At 43.6% G+C, this 22,936-nt stretch overlaps 1 protein-coding gene across 1 annotated transcript in view; it reads right to left on the reverse strand.

The window, feature by feature from the left end:
* The window catches only part of LOC306918038 (kinesin-like protein KIF20B), a gene marked incomplete at its 3' end in the record, with an annotated part of 55,439 nt that overhangs the window by 17,941 nt on the left and 14,562 nt on the right, over nt 1-22,936 (reverse strand). The window contains exons 4-11 of the mRNA XM_079530933.1: nt 22,596-22,703; nt 21,665-21,803; nt 19,899-20,077; nt 18,226-18,259; nt 17,592-17,816; nt 16,731-16,842; nt 8,905-8,982; nt 6,548-6,694 (exon numbers count right to left, since the gene is read on the reverse strand). Coding sequence (XP_079387059.1) covers nt 6,548-6,694; nt 8,905-8,982; nt 16,731-16,842; nt 17,592-17,816; nt 18,226-18,259; nt 19,899-20,077; nt 21,665-21,803; nt 22,596-22,703 — 1,022 coding nt within the window. The remainder of the gene's footprint in view (nt 1-6,547; nt 6,695-8,904; nt 8,983-16,730; nt 16,843-17,591; nt 17,817-18,225; nt 18,260-19,898; nt 20,078-21,664; nt 21,804-22,595; nt 22,704-22,936) is intronic.

A 22,936-nucleotide genomic window follows, 5' to 3' on the forward strand; every position in this document is an offset into this window, starting at 1 on the left:
TGATTGTAACGCTTTTTTATTCATTATAATTGTAGTGATAAGACCGCAATGAACGCGTCGGGGACGTAATCGACCCGGGTGTAATGTATAACGAACTTTTCCGCGTCCTAAACCGTGCATGCCCAGGCATGTTCCCTATACTAGCTTGAAAAACAAAATCAGCTCATGATGACAACGCGTCTCACCGTTATACTATAGTTCTGAACCGAACGGTGGAATGGGACTTTTTATAGCCGTACGATCAAGACTTTTGCTGCCCAATGTGCCCATGACCCCCCCCCCCCCCCCCCAATGTTACTGCGATCAAAACAATGAAAGCAGTGAATCATCATCATCATCTAAAGGATGCAGAGTTATGAAGGTTTATAGTCAGACATTGACAGGCAGATATAACAATAAACACAATAAATATGCTATACATCCTATACACCGAATGAAAGCCCTGAATGTGTACTTTTACGAGGAAAAGAGTAAACATTTGTAACAATCGCCCTCTTCACAGCAAGGCAAATTGTTAACTAAGGAATAAATAAGCGGGACCGTAGGGTTAACTCTTAACACTTTATAGGGATACTCAAAAGTTGTATTATTACAGGTAAACAGTGCACATCACCATGACGTCTTTCCCTGTCTCTGTCCCTACTAAATAATAAACAAACAAGAAAACAAACTCAAACCAACAATCAATGATTACATTCAAACCCCCCTCCCACTCCAAACCAGTCCCAAAGTCAGCGGAACGCAACTGCGCTTCGAACTAAACAATTAATAAAGACCGCATCCGTCCTCCTCTTCCAACGAGGCGCGTGCACGCGAGAGTCTGTATAATAGTTCAATCCAACGCAATGAACGACACGCGTGGGGTACCCCTTAGTATTTATAATCCTTCAAGAACACTTTGGAATGATCTCACCGGTCACAGCAGCTCTGTTAGCCTCCAACCGCCGGCAGATATAGATTCCAACGTCGACCCCCGACGGCAGCAACAAGCGCGATGCTTTACCCGACGGGCACGACTGTTCTCCAAATGTTACGGCTGCAGATAAATGCGTTTAAGCTTTACTAACGGTTCAAACGCTATCTGGCGCCTGGAGCTCCTCTTCTCCTCCGTGCAGGCCTACACCCTGTTTGTTTGGGAGATCTCTCCCGTGTGTCACTTCCTACCTAAGTAAACTTGGGTGGTGGCATCAATCACTGACACCTGTCAATCACCCTTGTACCAGCCCCGTTACCTTTCATATATGAATAAGAAAGAATAAGACTCTCACAACCCACATGTTACATAGCTCTCGACAATAAATAACATGTACAGAAAATAAAGCAGAACAACATTAATAATGTGCTTTTGTCACAGTCCCCCCCCCCCCCCCAGCTGGAAGCTAATTCTCCAAGTCCTCCCAAAGGAGGGTTTGAGGTTGACCACATTAAACAGTTCCGCTTTAACAATCTTTCCGTTCCATTAGGTAAATTCAAGGGCCTATTTGACTCGTCTTATAACTGAACCTGACCACTTCGGGGGCACTAGCTTTGACGAGTATGCAGATGCTTTTGGGAGTGGAGAAGTTCTCGCCCAGTCCAAAGTGTCTGGCTGGAACTGCGCATTGTTCCGCCAGGTTTCATACTTGGCTTTTCTGGCCTGAGATCCCCCCACCCCTCGTTGAACTTCTCTGACCATGGCCCACCTGGTGCTGTAGTCAATGGTGACCTGCAGCATCGTGTTTCTTCTCCCGCATCTCGAGACCGGCCCCGTCGGGTCGATCACAAGGACAGGTGGTGCCTGGTCTCCTTGAGTGGGCTGCAACCTACCGGTTGGCTCGCTGTTCTCTGGCCTGCCCCGCTGACACACGTGACATCTGGCGATGTACTCCCACACGTCTCTGCGGATCGTTGGCCACCAGGACACTTCAAGGATCCGGAGAAGAGTCCTCAGCCGACCAGGATGACCACTAGTCCGACAGTCATGGAACTGTTCCAGGAAAGGATGGGTCAGGTCTTCCGGTACCACCACCTGGTACTTCCGTCTAGAGCCGTTGGTCGACCGCCTACGATACAGGATTCCCTGGATCTCCTCATAGCCCATGCGGCCCGTTCGCTGGTCGGACGGGTCCAGATCTTCCCGTAGACGGATGAGTTTAGGATCCGCACGTTGAACCTTCTTTAGGCCTTCCAGGGTTAACCCTGACGGCCACCTCTGGATCAGGCATTCCACCTCAGGTGGGACACCTCGACCCCGGGACCCTGGAGTGGCACCACCACCACCTCTCGATGGCGGAAACTCACCCTTGACCTGCTGCACCAGTTTGACGTCCGCGTGTGCCAACTGAGCCCCCTTCCTCGTCTCCTTTTTGAGTCCTTTGTTACCGCCTTGTCTATTAGCCTTCTTGGTGCTGGAGGGACGGCCATGGGAGTCCAGATGGTAGGGAGCGCTGGTGGGACAACCGTGAGGGTTAGGCAGAGTGTTGGACCCTAGGTGTGATGCACTGGCTCTTTTCATTTTCAACGCTTCACTGTTCCATTTCTCGTCAATCCTCATAAAACAGTTTTTCTGTACCTGCTCTACTGAGTTCTTGACGAGAATCTCCATTTCTGCCATTCCGCGATCCACGTACCCTCTTAGGACTTCTTCCCTATTAAAAGTACTCTCCATGGACATCTCGAACTCACCCTGCACACACTGCACCTGGTTTTTGAGGATTTGCAGCTCCTTCCTAATTAAGGCCAGCTCCACAGTAATAGTGCCCTCACTTCTCTCCATGTTTTTTTTTGTTGTTTTTTGCCGTGTATATTTCTTGTTTGATCTTGGCTTTTTTTTTTTACAGTGTACTATTTTACCCTTTTTACAACAATTACCAAATCAAGCTATCCCCATATTGTTTTAACCCGCAGTCCCCGTATGGGCCACCACCTGTAACAATCGCCCTCTTCACAGCAAGGCAAATTATTAACTAAGGAATAAATAAGCAGGACCGTAGGGTTAACTCTTAACACTTTATAGGGATACTCAAAAGTTGTAATTGACGAAGTCACAGGCAAACAGTACACATCACAATGACGTCTCTCCCTGTGTCTTTCCCTACTAAATAAAATAAACAAACAAGAAAACAAACTCAAACCAACAATCAATGATTACATTCAAACCCCCCTCCCACCCCAAACCAGTCCCAAAGTCAGCGGAACGCAACTGCGCTTGGAAATACACAATTAATAAAGACCGCATCCGCCCTCCTCTTCCAACGAGGCGCGCGCACGCGAGAGTCTGTATAATAGTTCAATCCAACGCAATGAACGACACGCGTGGGGTACCCCTTAGTAGTTATAATCCTTCAAGAACACTTTGGAATGATCTCACCGGTCACAGCAGCTCTGTTAGCCTCCAACCGCCGGCAGATATAGATTCCAACGTCGACCCCCGACGGCAGCAACAAGCGCGATGCTTTACCCGACGGGCACGACTGTTCTCCAAATTATTACGGCTGCAGATAAATGCGTTTAAGCTTTACTAACGGTTCAAACGCTATCTGGCGCCTGGAGCTCCTCTTCTCCTCCGTCTCGCCTACACCCTGTTTGTTTGGGAGATCTCTCCCGTGTGTCACTTCCTACCTAAGTAAACTTGGGTGGTGGCATCAATCACTGACACCTGTCAATCACCCTTGTACCAGCCCCGTTACCTTTCATATATGAATAAGAAAGAATAAGACTCTCACAACCCACATGTTACATAGCTCTCGACAATAAATAACATGTACAGAAAATAAAGCAGAACAACATTAATAATGTGCTTTTGTCACACATTGATCCCATGTACAGTCTGTCATAAATTGGTTACTGGGTGGATGCACATTGCGCCCACCAGATATAACTGCAGAGAAGACATGGACCCGAACTCAATATTCACAAAATAAGGCCTATAGCGACATATAAATACTATATACCGTATGAAACAGAAGACTCTCTGCTTTCATAAGAAAAAAACTTCTACTGTAGTAATAATAAAAATCACACCCATGTGAAGTGAGTGGTGCAACTCTGTCCCATATTCTGTTCTCTGCTTATTCAATAGAGCTCGCTATATACGGACTGAGGCAGAAAGTCATGTAAACCTTTTATTTACAGTTTGGTCTGTAAACTTCTACTGTAATAATAAAAATCACACCCCTGTGAAGTGAGCGTTGCAACTGTTCTGTACTTATTCACTACAGCTCGCTATATACGGACTGAGGCAGAAAGTCATGTAAACCTTTTATTTACAGAACAGCGAGCTCTATTGAATAAGCAGAGAACAGAATATGCGACAGAGTTGCACCACTCACTTCACATGGGTGTGATTTTTATTATTACTACAGTAGAAGTTTTTTTCTTATGAAAGCAGAGAGTCTTCTGTTTCATACGGTATATAGTATTTATATGTCGCTATAGGCCTTATTTTGTGAATATTGAGGAGTTCACGTCCATGTCTTCTCTGAAGTTATCTGGTGGGCACAAGCTGCATTCAATAACCAATTACTGTCTAACTGTACATGGGATCAATGTTTACTCTTTTCCTCGTAAAAGTACACATTCAGGGCTTTCATTCGGTGTATAGGATGTATAGGATATTTATTGGGTTCAATTTTATATCTGCCTGTCAATGTCTCTGACTTTAAACCATCCATAACTCTGCTCGCTGTTCAAGATAACCACTTCCAGGCAAATGCAGGTGTTGCAAAAAGGTCAATATCTCCAGAATGGAACATGGTAAAATCAAAATGTATTTTTTAAATTGAAGTGGACAAGTTCAGCTTTCTTTTGATGTATGCGTGTGATTCTCGCTATAAGAGAACATTTTGCTGTGGGCCCCCGAACAAGGCCTTTGTGCAATGTTAAACGGTAGCAACATCCAAATAGGCCTGTCGAGATCTCGTAGCAATCAAAGTGTTAACACTAGCGCGTCGGAGCGGTCTGGCTGACCGATTTTGAAATTTTGAAGTGGATTTTCTTTGCCCATGAAGTCCTGAGAAAGTTCCCCTTGCATGACTTTTTCTAAATGTTCGATTCAAACCCTCTGTTTTTTTTTCATCTGAAACGTTTTGGAAATATGATTTTAGACATAATTCTACTACTAAGTCTGCTCTTTTTCGGTCCGTGGGACCGCTCTTAGACTCCTCACCCTTTCTCCCCCGCAAGCAGTGAAGTTCACACCTCCCTCCCGGCTGGAGACGGGCATTGTTCAAGCTAATGTGTCATTTGCATTCCAACTACTTCCACATGTATAGGCAAACTTACATTACGAATGTACTCACAGCATAGACTAAATGTTGTTTAATAATAAAGTTTATAGCATGGTCTGTTTGACCCGACCGACATTTCCTTTCCTTGGAGCGAGAATGCTTGCCGATGCGCGATTCAAAATAAAAATGACAGTGTTTGAAATCAGTCCAACCCGATAGACGCCCCGAACCTCTAAATGTTTTGTCAGTGAAAAGATAACAGTTCTGTCCGTCCTTCTTTGTCTGTAAACTTTTCTGCACGCTACCAGTGGAACTGTGGAACTCATTTTCATGCATCACGTCTCTTTTTTTTTCTCTCTGAGAGGGAGAGAATATGTTCATGGATCCAAGTAACTGCCGGTGAGGTATGCGGAAGTGCATTTTAGATAACGCTGTAGCACTATTTGTGGCGGCGATGCGTCACATGACTTGTTCTATCCTATGGTGTATATATAAACCGTGCTGCTATAAAAATTCTGCTACGGACCTCTCTGCTGGCACAATCAATCAAATATATATAAATTACATCGATCATAGGCAGCGGGCCTGTAAGGCTAGGCAAGGCTTTGCCTTCACAAAAAAAGAGAAATAAACAGACATTGTTTGTGACTTTATTTTTCGGAGGGCACGCTAAACGAACAGTGTAAAAATGACATCAATGACATGAATCATTCCAACGCGATAGACCTCCCTCCCTATAATGTTCCCCCTCTATATAAAAATGACAATATATAACGCTAATGTCGTATTTCTCTGTGTGTGCCTGGCTCTGGCTGTTACAATAACGTGTGTTAGCCTATTGTATTCTCTCAATACAAAGTCGGACAGTGTTTGCTGCGCAAGGGTAATTAATTATAGTGACGATGTGAGCGCTATATTGAATATATAGCGCTCACATCATCACTATAATTATAGTTTGGTAAACTGAAATGAAAAAGAAAAAATAACTTGAGTTGTCCTGTCAGTTGAAACTGCTGCCTTGAATTAGTTGGAATGTAACATTTAGAAGACAATGGCAAGCCGTCAACGGGTGCAGGGAGGTGTGAAGAACATTAAACGAGTGGGGGAGATAATGGCCAATCAAATCACATGAAAAACACGGTCAGCCCAACTGTTAGCCGTCTTACTAGTAGAGATTTTAAATCAGGCATGCTAGTTAATGGTATACAACCTTGTATAGGTTTGTAAAACTTTAGGGTACTCAAAATGTCTGGGTTCACAATGGGGCTCTATGGGCTGGAAGGCAGACAGACAGACAGACAGACAGACAGACAGACAGACAGACAGACAGACAGACATACTTGGCGTGCTGGGTGTGTCTCAGGGCACTGATAACCTTCCCCAGGGTCAACAGGGAGGTGTTGATGTTTCCCGCCTCCTTCAGTCGATCTCCTCTGTTCTGAGTTTTAGCACAGCGTTCTGAGCCGGCCAGGTCACACAGACACAACCTGTTAAACATCATTATAATATTAATATTAATAATAACCGTAACCCTAACCCAGGTCACACAGACACAACCTGTTAAACATCATTATAATATTAATATTAATAATAACCGTAACCCTAACCCAGGTCACACAGACACAACCTGTTAAACATCATTATAATATTAATATTAATAATAACCGTAACCCTAACCCAGGTCACACAGACACAACCTGTTAAACATCATTATAATATTAATATTAATAATAACCGTAACCCTAACCCAGGTCACACAGACACAACCTGTTAAACATCATTATAATATTAATATTAATAATAACCATAACCCTAACCCAGGTCACACAGACACAACCTGTTAAACATCATTATAATATTAATATTAGTAATAATGTTCTGAGTTTTAGCACAGCGCTCTGAGCCCGCGGAATGAATTCTGTACTGGCCATATATGGAGCGTGTCTTCAGTGTACAGAGTTTGATGAGGTCACATCAACAGATGGAATGTCAGAACAGGTTCTGACATTATATCCATATACTAATATTGATGACATCAGGGATCTCCATATATGGGCTTAACACAGCCGACGCTAATCGCGTATCAATACGTTATCAATTAATCAAACGTCGGGTGCGAACCACGTATCCATACGTTTTAATCACTTTTTTATAGCATACTTTCATTCATCTTTTTACCCACCCGGACAATGAAGAACCACCCCCCTGTCATTGCTGCTTAGTCCCGCTCACGTGATCAGAAAAAAAAAAAAAAAAAAAAAACCCTCCCCTCCTGAAAACAGGAGGGCGGGCCGCTTTACGTGTAGAAGCCACTAAGCCAGTGTAAAATGGACGCGCCCATGGAATGATCCAGTCGGTGTGTGAAAAGAATCAAATTTCACCTAACCTCGCCTCACCAGGCTTTCCTCCTCACACCCCTGTGAAGTGAGCGGTGCAACTGTTCTCTACAGTTGCACCGCGCAACTGTAGAGAACAGTTGCACCGCTCACTTCACAGGGGTGTGATTTTTATTATTACAGTAGAAGTTTACAGACCAAACTGTAAATAAAAGGTTTACATGACTTTCTGTCTCAGTCCGTATATAGCGAGCTGTAGTGAATAAGTACAGAACAGTTGCAACGCTCACTTCACAGGGGTGTGATTTTTATTATTACAGTAGAAGTTTACAGACCAAACTGTAAATAAAAGGTTTACATGACTTTCTGCCTCAGTCCGTATATAGCGAGCTGTATTGAATAAGCAGAGAACAGAATATGGGACAGAGTTGCACCACTCACTTCACATGGGTGTGATTTTTATTATTACTACAGTAGAAGTTTTTTTCTTATGAAAGCAGAGAGTCTTCTGTTTCATACGGTATATAGTATTTATATGTCGCTATAGGCCTTATTTTGTGAATATTGAGGAGTTCACGTCCATGTCTTCTCTGAAGTTATCTGGTGGGCACAAGCTGCATTCAATAACCAATTACTGTCTAACTGTAGATGGGATCAATGTTTACTGTTTTCCTCGTAAAAGTACACATTCAGGGCTTTCATTCGGTGTATAGGATGTATAGGATATTTATTGGGTTCAATTTTATATCTGCCTGTCAATGTCTCTGACTTTAAACCATCCATAACTCTGCTCGCTGTTCAAGATAACCACTTCCAGGCAAATGCAGGTGTTGCAAAAAGGTCAATATCTCCAGAATGGAACATGGTAAAATCAAAATGTATTTTTTTAATTGAAGTGGACAAGTTCAGCTTTCTTTTGATGTATGCGTGTGATTCTCGCTATAAGAGAACATTTTGCTGTGGGCCCCCGAACAAGGCCTTTGTGCAATGTTAAACGGTAGCAACATCCAAATAGGCCTGCCGAGATCTTGTAGCAATCAAAGTGTTAATTGCGACAGCAGGTCACATTTACTATGATACGATCCCTGATTTACTATCATCCCTGATGATGTCATAGTGATGTCACGAGACCTGGGCACAATATATAGGGGCTTGCCCCATGTATGGGGATTTCATGTATGGGGATTTCATGTATGGGGATTTTGAGTGACAAAAAATGCAAGGTTTCATAGTTAACTGCGACCTTCATACAGTATATGCCCCAGACACAATCTGAAGAAATAAGACATTTAATACATATTAATGAATGTAAATGAGATGTTTACTGTATGTAAATATATGTAAATGAGATGTTTACTGACTCGCTGATGCTGTTGACACGAGGAACTGGAGCTGAGCCGTCTTCAATCCTCAGCAGACGAACCGAGAAGATACTGTGGCTGGAGACCCAAAACCAAAGACGCTTCATTAGAGACCCAAAACCAAAGACGCTTCATTAGAGACCCAAAACCAAACACGCTTCATTAGAGACCCAAAACCAAACACGCTTCATTAGAGACCCAAAACCAAACACGCTTCATTAGAGACCCAAAACCAAACACGCTTCATTAGAGACCCAAAACCAAACACGCTTCATTAGAGACCCAAAACCAAACACGCTTCATTAGAGACCCAAAACCAAACACGCTTCATTAGAGACCCAAAACCAAACACGCTTCATTAGAGACCCAAAACCAAACACGCTTCATTAGAGACCCAAAACCAAACACGCTTCATTAGAGACCCAAAACCAAACACGCTTCATTAGACCCAAAACCAAACACGCTTCATTAGAGACCCAAAACCAAACACGCTTCATTAGAGACCCAAAACCAAACACGCTTCATTAGAGACCCAAAACCAAACACGCTTCATTAGAGACCCAAAACCAAACACGCTTCATTAGAGACCCAAAACCAAACACGCTTCATTAGAGACCCAAAACCAAACACGCTTCATTAGAGACCCAAAACCAAACACGCTTCATTAGAGACCCAAAACCAAACACGCTTCATTAGAGACCCAAAACCAAACACGCTTCATTAGAGACCCAAAACCAAACACACTTCATTAGAGACCCAAAACCAAACACACTTCATTAGAGACCCAAAACCAAACACGCTTCATTAGAGACCCAAAACCAAACACGCTTCATTAGAGACCCAAAACCAAACACGCTTCATTAGAGACCCAAAACCAAACACGCTTCATTAGAGACCCAAAACCAAACACGCTTCATTAGAGACCCAAAACCAAACGCGCTTCATTAGAGACCCAAAACCAAACGCGCTTCATTAGAGACCCAAAACCAAACACGCTTCATTGGAGACCCAAAACCAAACACGCTTCATTGGAGACCCAAAACCAAACACGCTTCATTAGAGACCCAAAACCAAACACGCTTCATTAGAGACCCAAAACCAAACACGCTTCATTAGACCCAAAACCAAACACGCTTCATTAGAGACCCAAAACCACACACGCTTCATTAGAGACCCAAAACCAAACACACTTCATTAGAGACCCAAAACCAAACACGCTTCATTAGAGACCCAAAACCAAACACGCTTCATTAGAGACCCAAAACCAAACACGCTTCATTAGAGACCCAAAACCAAACACGCTTCATTAGAGACCCAAAACCAAACACGCTTCATTAGAGACCCAAAACCAAACACGCTTCATTAGAGACCCAAAACCAAACACGCTTCACTACAGAGACCCAAAACCAAACACGCTTCATTAGAGACCCAAAACCAAACACGCTTCATTAGAGACCCAAAACCAAACACAGTTCATTAGAGACCCAAAACCAAACACGCTTCATTAGAGACCCAAAACCAAACACGCTTCATTAGAGACCCAAAACCAAACACGCTTCATTAGAGACCCAAAACCAAACACGCTTCATTAGAGACCCAAAACCAAACACGCTTCATTAGAGACCCAAAACCAAACACGCTTCATTAGAGACCCAAAACCAAACACGCTTCATTAGAGACCCAAAACCAAACACGCTTCATTAGAGACCCAAAACCAAACACACTTCATTAGAGACCCAAAACCAAACACGCTTCATTAGAGACCCAAAACCACACACGCTTCATTAGAGACCCAAAACCAAACACACTTCATTAGAGACCCAAAACCAAACACGCTTCATTAGAGACCCAAAACCAAACACGCTTCATTAGAGACCCAAAACCAAACACGCTTCATTAGAGACCCAAAACCAAACACGCTTCACTACAGAGACCCAAAACCAAACACGCTTCATTAGAGACCCAAAACCAAACACGCTTCATTAGAGACCCAAAACCAAACACGCTTCATTAGAGACCCAAAACCAAACACACTTCATTAGAGACCCAAAACCAAACACGCTTCATTAGAGACCCAAAACCAAACACGCTTCATTAGAGACCCAAAACCAAACACGCTTCATTAGAGACCCAAAACCAAACACGCTTCATTAGAGACCCAAAACCAAACACGCTTCATTAGAGACCCAAAACCAAACACACTTCATTAGAGACCCAAAACCAAACACACTTCATTAGAGACCCAAAACCAAACACGCTTCATTAGAGACCCAAAACCAAACACGCTTCACTACAGAGACCCAAAACCAAACACGCTTCATTAGAGACCCAAAACCAAACACGCTTCATTAGAGACTGTAATGGCAGTTTTAGAATGCCAATTCTACTATTCAATAAGAACTATAATTGTATTCCATTCGGTCAAATAGGATGAGACAATCATTCACTACGCAGTCAAACCAACCAACAGCTGTCAATCTGACAGCTGTCACTATTGCCTCTACCTACTTGGGTGTGTTCTCAAATTAGTTGTTTCCTGCTTGCCTCCAACTATCTCCCATTTAGAGCAGTCTTCCTGTCAATCTAACAGCTGACTTGACTCCTCCATACTGTCAGCAAAGGTATACTTATTTGTGTGTCACCCTTATCTTTAGCGCAGATCCTTATATGAACATTTTGTATAGCATCTCTGTTATCCCATTTAGAGTAGTTTCCTGTCTGTCAGCAAACACCATGAACAACACCATGAACGGAGATGTTGTAACACCACCTGTTATTATCTGTCCATGTCCTGTTGTATTTGAATAAAACACCTGTCACTGACTGTCAATTTGGGGGTGTGTGGTTGGGAAATAAAGGGGAGGGAAAGGGACAACTTGGGGGAGGAACGGGGTGATGCTTCACTTTTGACTGTACGACGATGAGCAACCATGCTACGATTCTGCTGTACTGAGATGATACGAACGATGAATAAAGAACGATGATGACCATATGCCGGACTCCTTGTGCTGTGTCATGCCTTCGCCTCCCTCTGCTAATTGCCAATGATGGGACCTCATAATTTCCTTAACAAATGACGCGGTGTGAGCAGGGTATTTCAGAAAAATGGCATCAGCGTTGGCCAGACGGGTCATTAACAAATGACGCAGTGACGCAGGGCCGATATTTCGTCTTCACCATAGATGAGTACTTGGAAAAAAACCCGACGATTTTAAAGATGGGGGCAAAGCAGAGCCGAAAGAAACTTCGACAAGAAATGAGCGACGCACAGCAAAGGGAGGCGATACTTCGACTCCAGCTGGAGGACCAGAAAAAGCTAATCGACCAGGCAGAGTCACGAGTGACACTCTTGGAACAAGAACTTCAAACTGCGGCGTTACTACTACACGCCAACACAACCAACCACCCGGACCAAGCCAACTACGCCGAAACAACCATTCCTGTCAACGATGAAGATGATAGCTACTACAACGACCAAGGAAGGGACACACAACCCCACGTGTCCCTACCAAACAACAACTATTATGCCGACCGCAACCACAACAGAGACCAGCCAGAACCAGACTTTCAAATGACCAAACACAGAGGAAAAGAAATGACCAATCAACTGAGCGGCTTCCAGCTAGACCACATCAGCAAGCCTACCCCAAGACCAAGACAACACCCACCGCCGTGGGAAGCCTGGTGTAACCAGCCTGGCAACCCAGGACCATACCACAGCCGACCAGTGAGAGGACAAGTACAAACCCGAGCCAGGGTTGATGCTGTACTCCAGGAAAGGAAGGACAGAAGAAGACGGCAACTAAACCACGCACGCCACATGGGAGAGGATGAAGCCAGCGCAGCCAACACCATTCCTGTCAACGACTTGTGCTATTACTGCGGCCAGACAGGTCATATGAAACGTTGGTGTCCACTGAACCATGCTGCTGTATTACGCCGCACAGCAACGACGGGCCAGCAAATCAATTTTGGCTAAAGAAAACAAACTACGAAAGGGTAAATACAATTGAAAATAACTAGGTCTTTAGTTTGTAATTTACCCTATGTGATTTAATCTATTTAGTCTTACATGTGCAAGTAGTGAACTACAAAAGTTTTGATAAACTACTAAAAATCTAATCTAAATTTTAATCTAACTAGACTCCAATCTAAAATTTGTAAAAGTGTAGGCAAGAACAACAATGTTAGAAAATCCTAAAATAGGATGATAAGATATTGGAATTCATTTCCACGCACATATACTGTACTAAAAGGACTCCTCATTTAACACCCCGTGCCCAAAATGGCAAGAGGGGGAGGGGTCATTGGTACAGCCTATGTGTGGGTTAGTTAAAAGGAATACATTTATAGTTTTGCAAATAAATTAATATGGATCTAAGTAATTATTCAACAGTGAGTGTTTCAAGGTGTTAAATCAATAGTGTGAAATCAATCGTTTATGATGGTTTAACAAGGTTAAACGTCTAATATTATTTTATCTCCTGTCATTCTGGTATTTACTAGGTAGCACTAGGCCTTTAGTATAGAAAACAGAGAGAAAGGATTTATTTTCGGGGTGAGATCTGCAAAAAATCGAATCTAGTGAGCTTACGAAAGTTAAATAGTTCCTTTCTCTTCAAGGTTGAACGTCCTTTATCAGTATAGTAATACATGATATAAAGCAGTTTCGGGTTGAACGTCCCTTATCAGAAAGTCACTGGTATAAATATGAGATATTCTTTGGTTGAACGCTAACTTAAGTAATATAATACAGAAAATGTTGAACGAATGGAGATAATATTTAGACAGAGAAAACCTCACCTTGTTCACATTAGCAACAGTTTAATTTGAATTAATTCGATATTGGAAAAAACAAATGTCTGATTGACAGCCTTCCTTTCTCTCTCTTTCTCTGTCCAGCTGGCAGAATGGGGGGGGGAGGAAAGGTATTTGTGTATTTGTGGGTAACTGAGTTAAAAGTAGCAGAGAGCCTAAACTACAGGATTTGGTCACGGTCAGTTTATTTATTTATTTATTTTCGGGTGTGAAAACAGCCTGAGAGGTGAACTAAACGTGGCCATATTCAATTATTTTATTGTTGAAGTGTTTACATTCTATCCTAATAGAATCCATTTTAATTCTTTCCATTTGAATGTAAATCCTACCCTAATTGTAAGTTTAATCATTTCAGTTAATTTTGTTCTTAAACTAAACTATTATAGGTACGTGTAGTGTGGAATTACACTTTACCAACAAATAGTATTGGAAACGGAGCAAAGAATAACTACCTTTTCGAAAATTAGCAGATCTACAAGATCTTCTAGATGTGCCTATCTTCTAATTTAACTATAGATGTGTTTTTTTCTTGATTCTAGATGTGTCCAGTAATTTTTAAATTTCTTAATAGCGAAACCTTCTTTATCTGACCACTGTCATCAAACATGAATCTAGCCATACAGTTTTAATCATCAATATTTGTCATTCTAAAAATCTCCTGGGCCATGTAAATTAATAAGGTATCAATTTTCATATATAAAGCGGTGGATTGTAATGGCAGTTTTAGAATGCCAATTCTACTATTCAATAAGAACTATAATTGTATTCCATTCGGTCAAATAGGATGAGACAATCATTCACTACGCAGTCAAACCAACCAACAGCTGTCAATCTGACAGCTGTCACTATTGCCTCTACCTACTTGGGTGTGTTCTCAAATTAGTTGTTTCCTGCTTGCCTCCAACTATCTCCCATTTAGAGCAGTCTTCCTGTCAATCTAACAGCTGACTTGACTCCTCCATACTGTCAGCAAAGGTATACTTATTTGTGTGTCACCCTTATCTTTAGCGCAGATCCTTATATGAACATTTTGTATAGCATCTCTGTTATCCCATTTAGAGTAGTTTCCTGTCTGTCAGCAAACACCATGAACAACACCATGAACGGAGATGTTGTAACACCACCTGTTATTATCTGTCCATGTCCTGTTGTATTTGAATAAAACACCTGTCACTGACTGTCAATTTGGGGGTGTGTGGTTGGGAAATAAAGGGGAGGGAAAGGGACAACTTGGGGGAGGAACGGGGTGATGCTTCACTTTTGACTGTACGACGATGAGCAACCATGCTACGATTCTGCTGTACTGAGATCAGGCCTGGAATTTCATCATTTTAGGGGCAAGGCCACTTGGCCTTTATTGTGGTCAACTTTTTGAGGGCACAAGGCCAAGTGCCAGGGCATGAAGGCCATCAATTAAAACAATGATTTTAAGTCCCCGGTCATCATTATTTTAGCTTAAAGGTTAAGGATGATTACATTTTTTTTATTTAAAGGTGAACATTGGTTCAGAACAGTGCTTCTTAAATACATAATCACAGCTTTAAATAACAAAATATAAGTAGCTACTGTAAAATATTGTAAACATGTCTGTAACATGGGGTCCCAGTGCAGAGATGAAAATCATAATGAAATGGCCTAGGACCCTGTCACCCTAGGTTAATTCATATACATTTAATTTGGGGGTCCTTGAAATTAAAATGGCTGAGGATCACTGGATTAAACTGAGTTAATTCACAGAAAATACAATGACAGACAGCCTACATTCATTTTTATAGCCCTGTTTCTGTTCTGCCTTGTTTGTTTTTGTTCTGCTATATTGTCACAACTGTGTGATATGTTCCTTGTTTTTAATTTTCTTCTATTGTTTATACTGTGCAAATTGTTCAGCACCTTCTAACTTTGTTTCGAAAGGTGCTTTATAAATAACATTTACTTACTTAACTTTTGAATGAGGGCTTGGTTTAGAAAAGCCTATAGGCTATTTTGTGCTAAAGTAATATATTGAATAACATGTAAATGTAGATTTTAAGGCTAGACTGGCATATGGCATTGTGGGGCTGCAGGACTGAGGACTCTGGAGATAAGTCAAGTGTAAGAAGCATTTGTACAATTGTGTGCTTATATGAACATTTACCACGTTATGTCCGCATTGATGAATGATTATTAAGCGAGCGACGCGTGGTGTACAGTGAGCACGCTCTGGTGCTTGGCTACTAGCGTTTGGCTAGCGATATTAGCCGTGGCCAGCGTTGGCTGTTTAAACAATTTACTCTGTCAACTAACGTAGCAGACGATAGCGTGGTAAATGGTGGAGGAGTCCTGCAGTCTATGCTGTTGCGTGGTGTTGTTTTGTGAGTTTATATCCATGAAGACGAGTCACGTTGGTCTTAACACACAGGCTCTGTGTGATAATAATCCTGAAGCACCGCACCAGCCGGGCCGAGTGTCAGTGAGTGAGAGCTGTCAGTGCGTGTATACGTGCATGGAGCGGAGGAGGAGGGAGGAGGCAAAGTAACGCAAAAGAATCAAAACACTTGGCAAATGGCAACACAACTACAATACAGACAATACAAGTCTGCGCGAGACGTTTGGGGAAGGTTACTGTAATGACTGGAAAAACGGTAAAATGAACTGCTGTGGGCACCGGTCGGGGCACCGCGGCCACTGTGGCCGTCTGGGCATATCATTTTTCGAGGGGCACACGGCCAAAGAGAGGGGCAACGACGGCCATGGCCGCCGTGGCCGTCGTGAAATTCCTGCCCTGACTGAGATGATACGAACGATGAATAAAGAACGATGATGACCATATGCCGGACTCCTTGTGCTGTGTCATGCCTTCGCCTCCCTCTGCTAATTGCCAATGATGGGACCTCATAATTTCCTTAACAAGACCCAAAACCAAACACGCTTCATTAGAGACCCAAAACCAAACACGCTTCACTACAGAGACCCAAAACCAAACACACTTCAGGCATCAATTAATGAAAGAATAAATGAGTAATTAGTACCTCCGGCTGGACAGCTGGTTGAGTTTGGTGCTGGAGAAGCTCTGGTTCCTCCTCCCCAACCTGACCACCTTCAGAGCTTCATCTGGACCGTTCACCTGGACCCACCGGAGGTCTGACCGCACGCACACACACACACACACACACACACACATGCGCACACGCACCGCACCATACGCACACACACACACACACACACGCGCACCGCACATGCATGCACGCACCGCACCATACGCACACACACACATGCGCACCGCACATGCATGCACGCACCGCACCATACGCGCACACACACAACCACACACACACACACACACACACACACGTAAAGATATGGTTAAAAAAATTAAAGAAAACAGGTTTAATTACCTTTTTATCTTTCATTCCATATCGCTACACTTTGCCTACACTGATATAAATGTGTGTATTCTGTGTCCATGTCGAGGTGCCCTCTGCCCGTAGCCCCTCCCCTAGCCCGTAGCCCCTCCCCTAGCCCGTAGCCCCTCCCCTAGCTCGTAGCCCCTCCCCTAGCCCGTAGCCCCTCCCCTAGCCCATAGCCCCTCCCCTAGCCCGTTTTATGTAAAGACACAACACAAATATAATGTCCATGTTTTTGCTTGCTTGTTTACTTTATATCCATAATTATAAAAAGACTGTATGACGGAAGCATTTATATTGTATGCGTGATCGGAGCTTCCGTTGCTCCAACGTGACACACACACACACACACACACACACACACACACACACACACACACACACACACACACACACACACACACACACACACACACACACACACACACACACACACACACACACACACACACACACACACACACACACACACACACACACACACACCTCTGACGAAGGAGTTCCCCTTGACGTCCTGGCTGAGGCGCAGGGCGGGTCTCCTCAGGCCAGCGTGTGGAGCCTCCAGAAGGTCGTGGATGGTCTCGTTGTAGATCTCGCAGAAGGAGACCCACACGGAGAACAAGGAGTTCTGGAGGTCCATGTTGTCTAGGAGGACACTGCAGTGGTCCTCTGGGAGGACATTGCTGTCCTGGTGTGAGGAGGACGAGGAACCTGGTGGAACCACAAGGGGTTTTAAAGCATTATGTTATACTTTAGCTGTTGAAAAATAGCAGATCTACAAGCTCATAGCGTGGCACCGAGTGCCGCGCTATGAGCTTGTAGATCTGCTATTTTTTGGGAAAAATCGTAAACATTTTGGGGGCAAATCTTTTGAATATATATTCTTTCAGAGCGAACGTTTTTAACTCAAATCTTTGCTTCTGGGAGGAGGTCCCTGGAACTACATATTTTCAGATGGGGGTCCGCAGGCAAATATAGATAATTCTGGGGGTCCTTGACATGAAATAGGTTGAGCAACCACTGATATAGAAACATGAGGCTATTCAGAACACTGTCAGGATTTAGAAGACTTTTCGTAGAATGGGCCTCGGGTCTGATTGGGTTATTGAACAGCACATACCTTCCAGGGTGGTCCTGCTCGTCTGGGTCTGGGTCTGGAATATGAACCATAACATGTTAATACCATGAGGTCTGGAATATGAACCATAACATGTTAATACCATGAGGTCTGGACTATGAACCATAACATGTTAATACCATGAGGTCTGGAATATGAACCATAACATGTTAATACCATGAGGTCTGGAATATGAACCATAACATGAGGTCTGGAATATGAACCATAACATGTTAATACCATGAGGTCTGGAATATGAACCATAACATGTTAATACCATGAGGTCTGGAATATGAACCATAACATGTTAATACCATGAGGTCTGGAATATGAACCATAACATGTTTAATAACATGAGGTCTGGAATATGAACCATAACATGTTTAATACCATGAGGTCTGGAATATGAACCATAACATGTTTAATAACATGAGGTCTGGAATATGAACCATAACATGTTTAATAACATGAACAATAACATGTTTAATAACATGAGGTCTGGGTCTTCTGACAATCTGAAGGACAGAATATGAACAATAACATGTTTAACACATTGAGGCCCCGGAGCTATTTAATCAATTAATAAAATGTGCCCATCATTTATAGCGCCCGGACCCTTACCGGGGGACCGGAAGTTGTTGTGAATGTCTGTGTAGCAGCTAACAATAGCCACACCACTCTAGAGTCGATCGACAACAACGGGATGATTTAGATCGCGAGTTATGAACGTTTTAAGATTTTTGTTTTCGTCCACTAAACAGGCAGGGAACATTTTCGATGACGTGTCACTGTTGTGCAACACCGAGGATTGGGCAACAAGCGCTCCCAGGCTGTGGAGCGATGCGACCGGTTTTGATATCATTAATCTCCGTCCTATTTATCAATCTCCGTCTCGGGCAACTGACCGTGCACTTGGACTTGACGGTGATCTCTGTCTGGGGCCTCCAACCTGTTAATAACATGTCTAATAACACAAACATTGCCTTGTGATTGGCTGATCACCCCATAGCGATGATTTAATTGGCTGAGCAAAGTACATAATATTGAAGATAAAAGTGAGGACGCAAACTGTGATTGGCCAGAATGAGATATTTCAGGATAATATTGTTTACTAATGAATGACATTGTTTCGGTACGTTGGTGTTTAAACGTTAGCATTCCTACTTCATCTAGTGTAAACTCTAAGCATCTCTCTCTCTCTCTCTCTCCTATTGGCTGATCTGGGGTCAGTATTACCTCTCTGAACAGGCTCCTATTGGCTGATCTGGGGTCAGTATTACCTCTCTGAACAGGCTCCTATTGGCTGGTCTGGGGTCAGTATTACCTCTCTGAACAGGGTCCTATTGGCTGGTCTGGGGTCAGTATTACCTCTCTGAACAGGGTCCTATTGGCTGGTCTGGGGTCAGTATTACCTCTCTGAACAGGGTCCTATTGGCTGGTCTGGGGTCAGTATTACCTCTCTGAACAGGGTCCTATTGGCTGGTCTGGGGTCAGTATTACCTCTCTGAACAGGGTCCTATTGGCTGGTCTGGGGTTAGTATTACCTCTCTGAACAGGGTCCTATTGGCTGGTCTGGGGTCAGTATTACCTCTCTGAACAGGGTCCTATTGGCTGGTCTGGGGTCAGTATTACCTCTCTGAACAGGGTCCTATTGGCTGGTCTGGGGTCAGTATTACCTCTCTGAACAGGGTCCTCTTGTATCTCCTCTCCTGGGTCTGCTGGTCTGGGGTCAGTGTGATGACGTCTCTAGAGCGGTGAGGCTTCAGGGTGGTCTGAGTGGACACTCTGCCCTCCATGAGGCTGAAGAGGAGGCTGAGAGACCGAGGCAGCACGCCCGCTGACGACCCCTCTGAGCCTGCAATTTACAATGTAGGCATTAATAATAAAAATCACACCCGTGTGAACTGAGTGGTGTAAGGTTTTATATAGCATGGTCAGCTGTGGTCTGACGTAATGTCTGACGTAATGAAATCACACCCGGGTGAACTGAGTGACCACTTTCCTATATAAGGTAAGGTATTATATAGCCTGATCAGCTCTGATCTGACGTAATGAAATCACACCTGGATGTGATTTCACAACTGGCATTTTTTGTGAAGAGAAAATGAGCATGGTTGCTATGGTCATCCAGTTCACCCGGGTGTGATTTAATTACGTCAGAAATTATTTTGAACATAGCAACCATGCTCATTTTTTCTGCACACAAAAGCCAGTTGTAGGAGTGGTTTACACCACTCAATAATAATAGATTGCATTTTTATAGCGCTTTTCTATGCACTACGTGTTTACTCAAAGCGCTTTACAACGGTCCATTCATTCATACATTGGGAGGTGAAGCGGTGAACAGTCAACGCCAGCGTCCTCACTTCCCACATTCACCAAGACTAGTTAACTCACCTAGGAAGGTGAAGGTCTAGTTAACTCACCCAGGAAGGTGAAGACTAGTTAACTCACCCAGGAAGGTGAAGGTCTAGTTAACTCACCCAGGAAGGTGAAGACTAGTTAACTCACCCAGGAAGGTGAAGGTCTAGTTAACTCACCCAGGAAGGTGAAGACTAGTTAACTCACCCAGGGAGGTGAAGACTAGTTAACTCACCCAGGGAGGTGAAGACTAGTTAACTCACCCAGGAAGGTGAAGGTCTAGTTAACTCACCCAGGAAGGTGAAGGTCTAGTTAACTCACCCAGGACGGTGAAGACTAGTTAACTCACCCAGGGAGGTGAAGACTAGTTAACTCACCCAGGAAGGTGAAGGCTAGTTAACTCACCCAGGAAGGTGAAGGCTAGTTAACTCACCCAGGAAGGTGAAGACTAGTTAACTCACCCAGGAAGGTGAAGACTAGTTAACTCACCCAGGAAGGTGAAGGCTAGTTAACTCACCCAGGAAGGTGAAGGCTAGTTAACTCACCCAGGAAGGTGAAGGCTAGTTAACTCACCCAGGAAGGTGAAGACTAGTTAACTCACCCAGGAAGGTGAAGACTAGTTAACTCACCCAGGAAGGTGAAGACTAGTTAACTCACCCAGGAAGGTGAAGGTCTAGTTAACTCACCCAGGAAGGTGAAGGTCTAGTTAACTCACCCAGGAAGGTGAAGGTTAGTTAACTCACCCAGGAAGGTGAAGACTAGTTAACTCACCCAGGAAGGTGAAGGTCTAGTTAACCCACCCAGGAAGGTGAAGACTAGTTAACACACCCAGGAAGGTGAAGGTCTAGTTAACTCACCCAGGAAGGTGAAGACTAGTTAACTCACCCAGGAAGGTGAAGACTAGTTAACTCACCCAGGAAGGTGAAGACTAGTTAACTCACCCAGGAAGGTGAAGACTAGTTAACTCACCCAGGAAGGTGAAGACTAGTTAACTCACCCAAGAAGGTGAAGACTAGTTAACTCACCCAGGAAGGTGAAGACTAGTTAACTCACCCAGGAAGGTGAAGACTAGTTAACTCACCCAGGAAGGTGAAGGTCTTCCCAGCGTTGGAGACTCCGTAGGTGAAAACCAGAGAATCCTGACCCTCCAGAACGTCTCTGACCGAATCCTTCACCGTCCCTTCAAAGAGAGCCTTCTGACTGACCTCTGGGCCATACACCTGCACGCACACACACACGCACGCACGCACGCACGCACGCACGCACGCACGCACGCACGCACGCACGCACGCACGCACGCACGCACACATGCACACCACACACGGGTTAAAGCAAAAACAGAGGAAATCCCACAACGGATCATGATTTTCACACCATATGATGTGAAACGTTGTGAGAACAGGAACAGATCTACAAGCTCATAGCGCTGCACCGAGTGCCGCGCTACTGGAAGTCCCTGGAACTACACATTTTCAGATGGGGGTCGGCGGCAGAATACAGATAATTCTGGGGGTCCTTGACGTGAAATAGATTGAGAACCGCTGACAGAAACATGAGGGTTTTCAGAAAACTGTCAGGATTTAGAAGACATTAATTTTGTAGAATCGTCCTCAGGTCTAAAATGTGTTAACACATTTTGTGCCCAAAACGTCTGTGGACGTCCTGGGTATTACCGCACGTGCATAGCCCAAGACGTCTGTGGACGTGATTAAAAGAAATCAGAAAAATCAAAACACTTTTTTTTTTTTTTTTTTAACACGTGGTGCCAAAGTTTGTGTTTTCGCCATTGAGAATGCATTTGGCGTTTAAATTAAATAACTCAGAAACTATAAAACATTTCAAAGTAAAAAGTTCCAGCATGTGTCTCCACAGTCAGCTGAATTATAAAAAATGTGAATAGATTTTCTAGGTGAAAGTGATTTTGGGCAGTTTTGCGTGGGCTCTCAATGTGTTAATGTACCAATCTCTCCTAGTTCTACTAGATCCAACAACAACAACAATAAACATCCCACCTTGGAGAAGTGGAAGCGTTGTCCGGTGAGACTCAGAGACTTATCGCTGAGTCTAGAGAGAGGAGGCTTCAACAGGACGCTGTCTGGAGGCTCAACGTTTACACAGTCCTGAATGGAAACACCTCAACGTTTACACAGTCCTGAATGGAAACAACTCAACGTTTACACAGTCCTGAATGGAAACACAACGTTTACACAGTCCTGAATGGAAACACAACGTTTACAGTCCTGAATGGAAACAACTCAACGTTTACACAGTCCTGAATGGAAACACAACGTTTACACAGTCCTGAATGGAAACAACTCAACGTTTACACAGTCCTGAATGGAAACACAACGTT

This window comes from Electrona antarctica, assembly GCF_951216825.1.
Source record: "Electrona antarctica genome assembly, contig: scaffold_182, whole genome shotgun sequence".
NCBI lineage: Eukaryota > Metazoa > Chordata > Actinopteri > Myctophiformes > Myctophidae > Electrona > Electrona antarctica.